This window comes from Micrasema longulum, unplaced genomic scaffold, assembly GCF_059751315.1.
Source record: "Micrasema longulum isolate JH-2025_06_02 unplaced genomic scaffold, ASM5975131v1 h1tg000299l, whole genome shotgun sequence".
Lineage (NCBI taxonomy): Eukaryota > Metazoa > Arthropoda > Insecta > Trichoptera > Brachycentridae > Micrasema > Micrasema longulum.
Window position 1 is genome coordinate 942,656 of NW_028277503.1, and position 13,179 is coordinate 955,834.

The following is a 13,179-nucleotide window of genomic DNA, read 5'->3' on the forward strand; positions in this document are numbered from 1 at the left end:
CAAAATGGGCAGCCTTGAAATATTATCATATAAATACTATAAGTCGACTTTATCGAATTCGCGACCTCATGCATGGAAATATTTCACAAAACTATTTTGTATACAAAACATTAGAAAAACAAAACAAAACTTATAATACAGAGGTCAACGAGAGACACATTCTGGATTTTCTTATACAGAATCCACAAAGAACCGTACCATACGACTTAATACGCGCAGGGCAGGACTGAGCGTTTGGGCATGAGTTAAGTGTCATAATTTTGTCGTGTCTATGTGGTTGGTGGTTTTATTTAAGAGCACCGAACCTGTTTTTTTGGTCACTTAAAAGCATTATGAAACAAACTTTGTAAGTATACTTAATAATGTTTTATCTTGAGAGGAAACGCGGTCTGACTTTTCTTCGTACAAACGTATTCCGTATTCTCACTCTGGATTATGGCACAATAAATATTTTGAATAGGTAGTTTATTATGGGAACTAGAACCACCCAAAAACCCATAAAAAAGACTGGTTTTATCTGCGGTCTTCGAGCGCACGGTATGCAAATATGATGACTGTTTTTGAAAAACACAAAGCGTACCGCTACAGAAAATTTCATCATGATACTTTATTTAAAAAAAGAACAAAATCGGTTCAGTTTTGAGGTGCGAAAAATGGGACAGCGAAACGTCGATTTTGTCTATTTTAGTTAGGCATAAAAGTTAGAAATGCATTTGTCTTTTTCGCATAGCATCGGGGAGGCATCTTCAAGACAGTGACAGGAAAATAATGTTTAAATACCTATTTATCAAAATTCTCTCATATCCTCACAATTTATATAATCCGAAACACAAAAATAATTATGTAAATGTACATATCTAATTTTAACTGAATACAATAATAGATATTAAACTTTCGTTTGTGTTAATTTAATATATATCCAACGGTGTACTCAAATCTAGCAATATCAAAGCATTGTCGGGTTCAGCTCGTATTATATAAAGCATAAAAATATAAGAAAATATAGAAATGAGAAAGAAGAATATACTCACAATATTTAAAGGCCGTTTACATGTAGGCACTCGACCATTGTCCGCGTGTAAGCGATACTTTAGAAAGGAAAACTCGCGAAAATGAAAATGTAACGGTATAAGGTGGAAAAAAAATATTTTTCATTCATTTTACGTCGTGTTTAAACGAGTTTAGACTATTTAAATTAATGGTAGCAAAAAATAATACGACAAAGTGCAATCCACCCTATGTAATTTTATAATGCCGTGTGAATTTTCACAATCATCTGAAATGAGCCATTATCTCTAGTTCACACTAAAGGCGTAGTACCTACACATCTTGTCAGCCTATAATCAATGTATGTATTATAATTTGTAGGCTGAGTTATTATGTACAACATTGGATTGACCTCATTATCAACGGCATTTCAATACAAAAATCAAAGATTGACGTCTACGACATAGTTGATAAATATTTTGTTGGATCTATGTTCTATCTTTGCCTTTATAATCTCCTTTAAACGAATAAGTATTATACCTACCTATTTTCGAAATATTAAATATTAATTTAGGCTAAACTAGCAGTTCACAACGGAGTTCTAGTTCCAACTCTAATGTATGGGAGCGAAGTATGGAATTGGAAAAATAATTATGAAACTAGGTTGAATGCTGTCGAAATGTGATCCCTCAGGCGAATGTGTGGTAAAACGATGTATGATAGGTGCACAAATGTCGAGATCCGTGAAGTGTGTAAGGCTGAGACATGCATTATTGACAGAATTAAGAAAGGGGTGCTGCGTTGGTTTGGACATGTAGAGCGAATGGACAGCGAAAGAACGACTAAAAGGATCTACGATGCAAATGTTGATGGATGCAGAAAACGAGGAAGACCGAGAAAGACATGGCACGATCAAGTCCATCAAATACTTGAAGATGGACATGTCAAAAGTAGGAATAATCGGCGTGCGTGCATAAGAAGATGTATGAATGTAGAGGAAGCGAGGTCTGTATGCCAAGATATAGTGTTATGGCGTTCTACCCTCTCTGCCTACCCCTACGGGGAAACGGCGTGATGGTTTGTTGTTGTTGTTGTAAATATTAATTTACAGACCCAGAAGCTTTGACATATTAGTACATAGACGCGCCTTATAGAGTAAAATATTGAATAAAGTAGTGACAGAAAAAAACCTATAGTTACTGCGTTTGTTTAGGCTGCATTCAACAAGCATGGACATGCTACCAAAAATTGGAGAATACTCATTTTCGGTACGTAAAAAAGTTTGTATTTTAATGTTAACAATCAACATTAGTTTTTTAGTAGGTCCCAATAAGATTCTTTCCTTAAATTCCTTATAATTTCGACCCATATAGGTATTTATTTTCACTAAATTTTGAGGAATGCAAAAATAATTATTAACTAGCGTTTATTACTACTACTACCATCACGCTATTTCACCGGAGGGGTAGGCAGAGAGAACACACCCCAGATAGCAATTTAAACTTGCCTCAAGCTTGTATCAAGTTTGAAGTATCAAGAGTTCAAGCTTGACCCAAGTTTGAGATTGCAACTCTGTAAACTTGAGGCAAGTATAAAGCAAACTTCCTAGTTACCATCCAACAAACTTGCATGATGTTTGTTTTTTACAAAAAAAAACAAACATCACGCAAGTTTGGATTTATTTAGCAAAAACAAAAAAAATAGAGAGAAAAAAAACAAGAAAAAACAAAAAAAAAACAAAAAGACAAAAAACACGAAGCTTCTTAAAAATATTAACATTAAATAAAAAATCTTGTTATTATTACTCAGTACATTTATTTTGAATAAATAATAAAAATTACGGGCTATTTTTGCCAAGAAAGTCAGATGATGTGATGTCAGATGATGTGATGTCAAATAATTCATGTCAATTGACTTGAGATCAGAGTCCAGTGCATTATTTTGTCTCTTAACTCTGAAACAAATAAATAAAACTGTTTTATGACTTACTAGCTTTTCGACTAGCGGGATTTCTCATGGTAAAAAGTATCCGATATTCAAATCAAAATTTGTTGCAACAGAGGGAAAACATTTTGGGAAGGAAATATGGAAGTCTAGGTATTTACTGGGCTTATGTACTGTCATTGGCTGGTTGAAGTGGCCACTTTACAAACTGTGTAACATTAATTAATTAATTATTACATTAATTATTTTGAATGAGTAATTTTTATTATTCATTCAAAATATATATACTTACTGATTAATAATAACAAGATATTTAATTTAATTTTAATATTTTTAAGAAGCTTCTTATTTTATTTGTTTGGGTTTTTTTTTATTTTCTCTTTTGTTTTATTTTTTTTGCTTGGTAGTAATAAATCCAAAATTGCATGAATGTTGGTGTTTGAACCTTGTAGGATGTTTGTGAAAACAAACATCATGAAAGTTTGTTGTATGGTAACTAGGAAGTTTGATTTGAGGAACTTGCCTCAAGTTTACAAAGCTGCAATCTCAAACTTGGGTCAAGCTCAAACTCTTGATACTTTAAACTTGATACAAGCTTGAGTCAAGTTTACGTTGCTATCTGGGACCTGACTCAGATTTACACTCACGCCTCATTTTAAAAATGTATTCTTATCAGTGCATCACTGTAATTAAGAAGAGCTTCGCAGTTGTGCCGCTAGGCGTAGTTTGACGTTTACAAAATAATCTTTACATATTCATATCAATTGTTTTAAGCTTTGCAGTCACTTATGAACAAATATTTACCAATGAAAAGTTACACAATCCTTTTTACAATGGTGAAAGGTTTCTACGCACTTTCGTGCGGGCATTTTGGTTTCGATTCTACACGCTACGCCTGGCTGGCGTAGAATGACCGAATACTCGCTGGGCATACTCTTAACTGAGCGTCTGGGCATGAGCTAAGTGTCATAACTTTTGAGGGCTCAGTGCATGTATATGTGTATTAATATGTCAATGCCCAATGTTGAAGTGTATTTTAGGGTTGCCAGACTAAAACATTTCCAGATATCCTATAGAATTTCGGAATATTTTTTTTTAAAGGTACTTTTTAAAAACATAATTCGAAAATTTGGAATGCAATAAAAAATCCGTACAGAATGAAAATTGCACATTATCAAGAAAAATAACTTTGGTTATGAGAATTCATCAGAAAATAACAAAAGCTTTTTATTTGTTTAAACACAATTGTATTGTTTTGATTCATATTTGAAAAAAAAGCGGTTTCATTACTTTGAATGTATTATTAACTATAATAAAAAAACAGCTTTGGCCAAGATTGTGGTTTGAAGCCTAATTGCATCGCATCATCTCATCGCATCCTAATCGCAGTCGTTATAATTTGAATAAATATAATAATATAAGAATGTATTTTTATTATTTTTTCTCTTATCCGAACCTATATAATGGTAGATGCCAATATAGTGACTAAAAAGTGAACCTCTTATATTTGGAGTCAATATTTTATGTCTACATGTCGGGAATCGAGCCCGTAAACATATAGATAGTGGTGAAAAGCTCTAACCATTGCACCACGAGGTGAACAAACTATATGTGCTTAGGAAAATAATGTAATAATAACTATAAAAACTAAAGCAAGTAGTTTTTTTTATATTTGCGGTGGCATTTTTGGCAAACACTGGCATTTTTTCGTATTTAAGAATTAATAAGGATTCTTTTATCAATTATTGATAAGCATTCACTTTGCAACGATAAATAATTATGAAATATTTTATAAACATTGTTTATTTAAGTAGGTAAAACTAAAAAAAGTTTATTATTGGAACCGGTAGATTTAATAATTTGGGAATGCAAAGAAAACGCTGATGTATTTTTTAAGTTTATTGTTTTAAATAATGAACGAATTTGGTTATATTGACATAAGAAACTTCATGTGGGATGTTGCTATAAAAATATGTCAACGTCAGCCTCGCGGTGTAGTGGTCAGCGCGTTTGCCTGCCATGCAAGAGGTCTCGGGTTCGATTCAAGACATAGTTGACATGAAATATTTATTTAATAAGATGTTTTAACGCTTGAGTATTTCATAATCCCTGGATTGGCTCCTGAAGCGTAAGACTGATCATCTTACCTTCATGCAAGAAACATGATCAAGATACATTTTGCGATTGATGTACCAATGCAGTGCCCTATGCACCATTAGGTGCGGAAAAGGAATGAAGAAGATTGTGTTGTTTGTTGCTGAGTATGTTTTTACGTGAGTAGGTAATAAAAGTATGAGAATAGCAAAATATAATATTTGATTTGGCAAGTCATAAAAAAACGAAAAAATCAACCTAATTTTACTAATTCACGGAAGTATATTTTGAAATATTTATTTGACGCATCATGCATATGTTGTCCTAGTTCATACGTATAGCCTTCCCTAGCTGGTGGCCTTTTTTTAAATCAGTGCAGACCAAAATAAAGCCATGAAGTACAAAAAAGTGAAGAACCTCATTTTTTAATACCCAATAAACAATTGTCATCTTGAATTTATATCAGATCTCTTCAATATAAATATTCAACTTAATCCATCTAAAACGGAACAGCTATGGACGGCTTCAGCCAGACGACAGAATTTGATTCAGGATACGGCACTACCCGATGTAAGGAGTAACGCTTTAACTCTGACCTTTCTCTTGGCGCTCAAATTAGTAGAACGATAAGTTCCAGCTGAGACAGATTAAATGCATACGCAAAAATTTCCCAGTTGATGCCGCCCGTCAATTAATAAATGCGTTTGTAGTGTCTAGAGTCGATTATTTTAATGGTATCTACGCAGGTCTACCAATGAATAAAATGACTCGCCTACAGGCTGTATTAAATGCCGCAGCGAGATTTATTTTTGAAATCTCTAAATTCAGTTATATCACTCCACTACTTCGAGAATTGCACTGGCTACGTTTTCCACAGAGGGTGGAATACAAGCTCTGTTGGCTTATGTATAAGTCACTGCACAACTCTGCTCCAGAATATCTAAGGGAACTCTGCATTCCAGATGAACTAGCTGACAGACGTCTTACGCTTAGATCAGCTACATCTACGTCGAAAGGAACATTTATTATACCTCTACGCAAACAGCGCACTAAATTGGGCGAACGTGCATTTGCGGTCGCAGGCCCTACGGCATGGAATGCTCTCCCAGCAGAAATCAGAAACTGTGAGAGTGAAGTGATGTTTCGGAAAAAACTAAAAACCCACTTGTTTTGTGAATTATTTGAATAAATTCTTGGCATGTGGTGGAAAAGTAAAATGAAAAAGTACATTATTTTTCTTAAATTAAAAAGTTAAATTAAATTTAAATCTTTATATAATCACTTTGTAAAGCGCCCTTGAGGTATTATATTACGAAAATGGCGCTATATAAGTTATCCATAATAATTATTATTATTATTAATATCTTTAATGTCCTGTCCCTGCCTAATAAACCTGTTAAAATGATATAAATGTCTTGTAAATAATGGAATTAAGTTGTAAATATGTTGAATATAGTGTAATATAGGATACTAACTTGTATAATATGCACAGATTACAGATATCTTTAGATAGGAAACTATGGTACTATATCTAAGCACTTTGGGCGTCGATCGCAGCGCTGTTTAGTGTGGCATACAAGAAGCTTTGACGATGGCGCGAAAATTCAAATCACTGCGTTGCATCGTATATTGATATTTATTGTACAATATCAATACAAAATTGCTTAATTAAATACAAGTATTAGCACGCAATTTAATTTTTCTGTCCTGTATTTAAAAAAACAATTTTATATTGATATTGCACATTAAATTTATTATGGAATAGGAATACATAAATAAAAATTAAAAAAAACATTTTTAATAGTTTTATTTTACTGTTAAAATAAATCCCTCGATTCTATTAGAAAGAATCGAGAAAGAAAACTGACACTCGTAAAATAATATTATATACATGTGTGGTTAGTATATTGGATTATCAAAAATAACAAAATTGTGCAGCATTGTGATCAGCATTGGATCCCTGCTATTCCTGGATGAAAAATATTTTCTTCGTGAAGATTAAGAGACATGGCATCAACAATCACCATTCTGAAACAAAAGAATATTATTAATGGTGGATAATTTATTTTATTTCACATTGACATTTCTAGGCTGCTGCTTAGGAATAAAACAGGAAGGAAGCATTTATAAGGTTACTAAAGAATAAAATGAAGTGCTAATATGCTAATATTGGATTATCAAAAATAACAATTGAGTATTATTTAAAAATTGTGCAGCATTGTGATCAGTATTGGATCCCTTCTATTCCTGGATGAAAAATATTTTCTTCCTGCACATTAAGATCCATGGCATCAACAATCACCATTCTGAAACAAAAGAACATTATTAATGGTGGATAATTTATTTTATTTCACATTGACATTTCTAGGCTGCTGCTTAGGAATAAAGCAGGAAGGAAGCACTTATAAGCTTATTAAGTAATGAAATGAAGTGCTAATATGGTAGGTAAGAAGAAAAGGGTATGCATGTATCTACTCTATTGTCTGCGCTTCTTATTCTTAAGTCTTTTATTATAACACTTTCTAGCTTGTAATTTGAGAGGATCAACAATGCAAGACTCTAATTTTTTTCGCCCAGTTAATAGAAAGTTAATTTGTTTACACCAAGAAAAAATATATAATTGCAATACTAAGTTAACAATAAAATCAAAAAGGTGGCCTCTATGTGCTGGACAAGATAAACATGCTGAATTTAATTTAGATAGTACTATTTCCTTCAAACTCGACATAACATGAAACTTATGGCAAATAGTCGGTAAATTATTTTTGCAGTGATTGACAATGGTATTAAAAACTTTATAGATTTTGATTGTTGGGTGGATTAAAGTATTTGGACCACATGCCCTAGAAGTTATTAAACTATGCCCCGGTAACTGTGTTTCAGATTTAAGATCCAGTCTACATTCACAACAAGATCCAAATTTAGATAAAGCCCGTTTTGCCACATAACCAGCTATATATTTACAAACCGCAACATATTGACTACTTTTCTGTCTTGAAGAACTTGTTGGTAAGGAGTGATCATCAACATGAAATTGTTCCTGTACTTCGATGTCCGATGTTAAAAAAAGTTTTAATGAATCTAAAATTTCACCGTCATCATTTTCACAATTTGCTCCAATGGAGTGAGTATGAGATAAGTTTGATATGAGAAGCGACTTAAAAGCATCTATAAAATTTGAACTAGAGGGGTTTATGTTACGTGCACCCTGACTTCTTACCATGCCAAAAAAGTTTTCAATGGGGTCTTGGTTAAGGTTACGTGGAAGCACAAAAGTAAATTTATAACATGTAAGTAATTTATTACTCAAATATGATATTGCTTCCAAAGTTGTAATCCAGTTACGCACTGTAGGTGGTACTGATATTTTTTGGTTTTTGGAATCTACAAATTTTACTGATTTTAAGATGGAAATAGCTTCCTGCCAAAATTTCCAGTGGGGATCTCCCCACAATGTTAATCTGACTCCACAACGGTATTTACAAATAATACTATTAGCATTGAGAGAACTGCCATTTAAACTGTCGAAAAGTTTATTTATAAATAAGATAAGATCAGCAGTCTGTGATGCCCCATTGTCAATATCATCCACAGTATCTGCCAAAGATTTCATGGTAGTTCCTACTGTCCTGCTGAATACCTGAGCAGCAACCTTGACCTTCATTTTTCTTAGTTTGTCGGGGAAAATATGACTATCGGTTAATTTGTGCATTTGGAAAAAGTCTTCCCCTCTTGCTTGATCGTATGTGTATGATTGTACAATATGGGACCACTTTGCTATTTTTGATACAGAATTTTGAACAAAATGTACATCTTTTACTAGCATATTATTTCTAAATCCCTTCAAAAGATGTGGCACATCAAACATTTGTACAATTTCATGGCCTTCAATTTCAAACCTGTGAACTCTACATTCAGTACCACCCCGAAGGTACAATTCACGGGTTTCCTGTTTCAGGATATTTATTGCACCAACATTTGAGCTACCTTGGTCACAAATTATTGAAACTAATTCCAAATTGCTACGAAAGATATTTGAGATTATTGATTTTAAGATAACAACCAAATCTGAAGATTTAATGGGTCCTCCTGTAAAAACAAATGCTAATGGTTGTTTCCATTTATTATATAAACCCTGTAGCATAAAAACACAAACGTGATCAGCAAAAGCTGGAGTACGTTTTCCTTCACCCAAGTCTTGGAATCCCTCAATAAAATCTTTATGTTTTTTGTACATTAAATTCTGACTAATTGACATCTCGTCAAACATCAAAGAGCATATTCGAGCTTTAGCAGAAAGATTTTGGGCGACCTCTTCCAAATGTTTAAATATATGCAAATTGGTACCAGGATTAAATGGGATTTTATTTAGCATTGTCATCAATGTTTTTCTGGATGGTAAGGAAAATATGCTTGAAATATATTTATAACTTTTATAGCCCTGCTTCATTAATGACAATGCAAAAACCTTATCGTTAGTTGTATATCTACGGCCCTGTTTTGTCCGTTTCTGAAGCCTCAATTGAGACTTAAAAAAACGGTATGTGATTTTATGTAATTTATTTTTAAAGGATACATGGCGCTCTTTGTTTAATTTGAGTTCCATCTTTCTAATCTTCATCTCCATGTTTCTTCTAGCCTTTTTAAACTGCAAACATTTCTTGTAAAGCTTCCTTTTCCTGGGTGTTAAATTTTGAGATTGGGTTTCATTTACATCCTTCAAGATGTGGTCATATTTTCGTCCTGTAATATAATATTTCATAATGATGCATTAAGGGTCCCAACATCATAATATAATGAATGCCTAACTATTATTGCAAAGAATGATAAAATGTTAAGGGATGCTGTTTGGAAATAAGCAAAAAGAAATACTAGCAGTTGGTTCTATTTACAATATAAAATTTCACTTCCAAGTTTGTTAATGAAAGTTCTTGGTTGAAGTTCATTGTATTTTATATCTTTAATAAATTTGAGTAGTATTAGGGTAATTCAACGGATACTAACGTCATAATTGAGTCTTTTTCAATGTGTTTTATCTATATAATGTAAAAAAATATTTATTCTGTATATCTTCTTTAGTTTTTTATTGGCTTTTTTCACTCCTAACTGAGGTGTTCTAGCCAGTGTCAAGTTTGAGATTAACTTATTTAAATATTTACACATGTGTTAGTACTATACATACAAGTTAGCATGTTAGTATTTAATATTACATACATTTTACATAATATAAAACTTATTTACAACTTAATACCATTTATAGCTACATATTTACATAAATTTTTTAATATATTATTATTGGGTGGGAACAAAAGAGTTTAAATAGTAATAGGGAATGGGACGCTGATTTTGGAGAGGTCAGATAGGAACTCAGGATAACATTATATATATTGTGAAGACGACGACTCCCAAAGATTGTACAAATTGCACACTAATGCATCTGTATTCTGTATATCACTGTACATTGAACAACGATTAAGGAAAAATTTCATAAAAACAATAATTCAATTAGGTAATTTTTTTGATTCCCGATAATAAATAATATAAAAATTGCACCACAGCAGGACAAGAGGGCCCATTACAGTGATCAATTACAGAAAAATCATATTATAATTTTGTGTTCTCTCCGGGAATCGAACCCGGAACCTTCCGTGCGTAATTCAAGCGTCTTAACCACTTAATGTTTTTTAACACCTCATGAAGTTTTAATGACGAAAAATTTATGTCGCATTTTCATGGAAACATCCGTTAGCATTATTCATAAACTGCATGAACATGATAGAAACAAAGTATCTGTGGATATTATGTAGAACGAAATCTCTCTGTCCAAGAACCAAGAGAAAATGCATTATTGAATACATGTCATTTGATACTAACTTTTTGGTGTACTCTGCTGAGGTGCACTCGGACCAGAAATATGCAGTGGGCCTGATATGTCATCAGCGTTGATATCTAAAAACATTATTAATTAGTAATATGTGACAATGTGTCAATGAGTCGGACAAGTAACTGTATGTATACATTTTAAGTTCTTTGAAAACACAAACAGCTTTAATATGCCGATTTGCTGGAGAAAATTATGGGTCAGAAATTTGTTTCAACTGAGAGGGTCACTTTCATGGTCATGTCATACGATATATATGTGCTATAAACTTTTTAATAATTAAAAAAGGAACGGCCCACGCTCAGACGATGTAGTCTTGGTCGATCACAAAAACGGCATTTCTCAATTTGCAGAAAATGTATAAAATTAATAGAAAAATGTAAAGATTAAACAACCATAGTGACATTACACATCCCTGTTTCACGCCTTTTGAGATCGCAAACCAAGATGTAAATCTCCCATTAACTCTTACACACGCTGAACTCTCCTGAATTTATTTGTATTGTTTATTATTTTTTTCTTTTTAACAAAGAAACAAAGATGTTTCTCTTTCTCTTATATATAAATATGTATGTTTGTAAATTTTTATTACAAAAATAAAAAAAATATTACTACAAACCAGAAATAGGTTGGATGAAAGTCGTACCACTGCAACTGGCAACGCCTTCCGGGAGTGCACAGGGGTGTTCTTCAGTAACAGCTATGCCTACTGTAATTCACAATAAAAATAAAATGAACATCATACCAGATAACATAATGCAAGAACTTCAGGAAAAACCTTGAAAGATCGAGTAAGGCTTGAACGAATAGAAAAGAATAAGCTGAGATGGTTACGTGTAGAAAGCATTAACGACAATATAATAACTGAGATAGTACATAAGTCTGAAAGAAGGGGTGTAAGGAAATGTGAAAATTATAGAAAATACTTATCCGAACTCGGTTCACCGAGTAAATAAATAGAACTATTTTCGTTGGATGGTGACTTGTTAAATCCTATAAAATAAATACAAATTACCAACACCACATTGCGAAAGCACATCCTTACAATTGAAAACACACCATGCCACGACCATAACGACAATATAATAAATGAGATTGTACATGTCTGAAAGAAGGGGTGTAAGGAAATGTGAAAATTATAGAAATACATACCCGAACTCTGTTCACCAAGTAAATAATGAAAACTATTTTCTTTGGATGGTGACTTGTTAAACCCTGTAAAAATAATACAAATTACCAACACCACATTGCAAAAGCACATCCCTAAAATTGTATACACACCATGCCACCCTGGTAATTGTTTGTAAATAATGACCAAATAAAAATGTCGGAAGTTGCAGGAAAAGGCACTACGCCAACTTTGTAGATACATAATAACCCGATTAACCAATTGTAAGACAAATCACAAACACCACATTCCAAAAGCAGACTTGCAATTGTATAGACACAAGACAGATAAACAAGGTGCAATTACAGTGGAAAGCCAACCTGAGTCGTACATATATTTTTCTTGCAGAAATACTAATAACTTTCATTGTAAAATGGGTCCAGATTAATAAAAGTATGCTTTCCCTATGAGTTGTAAAGATTGTCAATAAAAATTTGCAGGGCAGACAAACAGGACAAATAAACGTGCAACATGAGACAAATTCTTGAAATAATTATGTATGAAATATCATGCAATTTACCTGGCAATCCAATGGTAGGCACAGAGCACAATAAAAGCTGGATGTCATTGTATTGGCTAAAGTTGAATGCGTTGAAGTGTTTAATGCACACAAAACAAAGTCGATTAATTTCGTCATCTGATAAATTCATAAATTTGGGACTTTGAACACGATTGATCCATTCTTTAAATAAATGTGGATATCGTTTCGGAAAACGATGTAGTTTTTTCGTAGAATTACAATTCGGTACGCAACAACTCGGCATTTCGAAGAAAAAAGTGTAAAAACACAGAGAGCAGTGTGACAGCGATTTCGAATGGAAACGGATAAATTGGCGGTTCGTCTAGAAGGACGCCGGCCGGCACGGCGTGGCTGGGCACACGCCGCCGACAGTTGCGCCACAAACTGTATTGATTTACTAGCAAGTGGCTTGTGCGACATCGGAAGAATGACTAGAAAGTCTTGTATTGGCTGAAAACTGCCGATAATATGTAACAAAAAATGTGTACACTAGTAGCGAGGTGAAAAAATAATAAAATTTCCATTGAATACATCTATGGTCGAAGACGGAAAAAAATAGTTTATGGTTGTAAAACAAAAAATATA

The 13,179-nt window shown here is 33.0% G+C and overlaps 1 protein-coding gene across 3 annotated transcripts; it reads right to left on the reverse strand.

Moving 5' to 3' along the window:
* Nucleotides 1–7,163: 7,163 nt before the first annotated feature.
* Nucleotides 7,164–12,987, reverse strand: LOC148282763 (uncharacterized). 3 transcript variants are annotated; one of them, XM_088224627.1, is made up of 6 exons: nucleotides 12,595–12,987; nucleotides 12,059–12,121; nucleotides 11,526–11,615; nucleotides 10,900–10,974; nucleotides 9,602–9,768; nucleotides 7,164–7,331 (listed from the first exon to the last, which is right to left on the reverse strand). In XM_088224627.1, exons 1-6 carry the CDS (start codon nucleotides 12,836–12,838, stop codon nucleotides 7,317–7,319), a joined length of 654 nt encoding a protein of 217 aa, XP_088080753.1. In that variant the 5' UTR covers nucleotides 12,839–12,987; the 3' UTR covers nucleotides 7,164–7,316. The 3 variants fall into 3 exon arrangements, 1 of the variants encoding a protein (XP_088080753.1); XR_015822024.1 differs by lacking the exons at nucleotides 7,164–7,331; nucleotides 12,059–12,121 and having other exon boundaries at nucleotides 9,717–9,768; nucleotides 12,595–12,985; XR_015822025.1 differs by lacking the exons at nucleotides 7,164–7,331; nucleotides 12,059–12,121; nucleotides 12,595–12,987 and adding an exon at nucleotides 12,188–12,216 and having other exon boundaries at nucleotides 9,717–9,768.
* Between the last annotated feature and the right edge of the window lie 192 nt (nucleotides 12,988–13,179).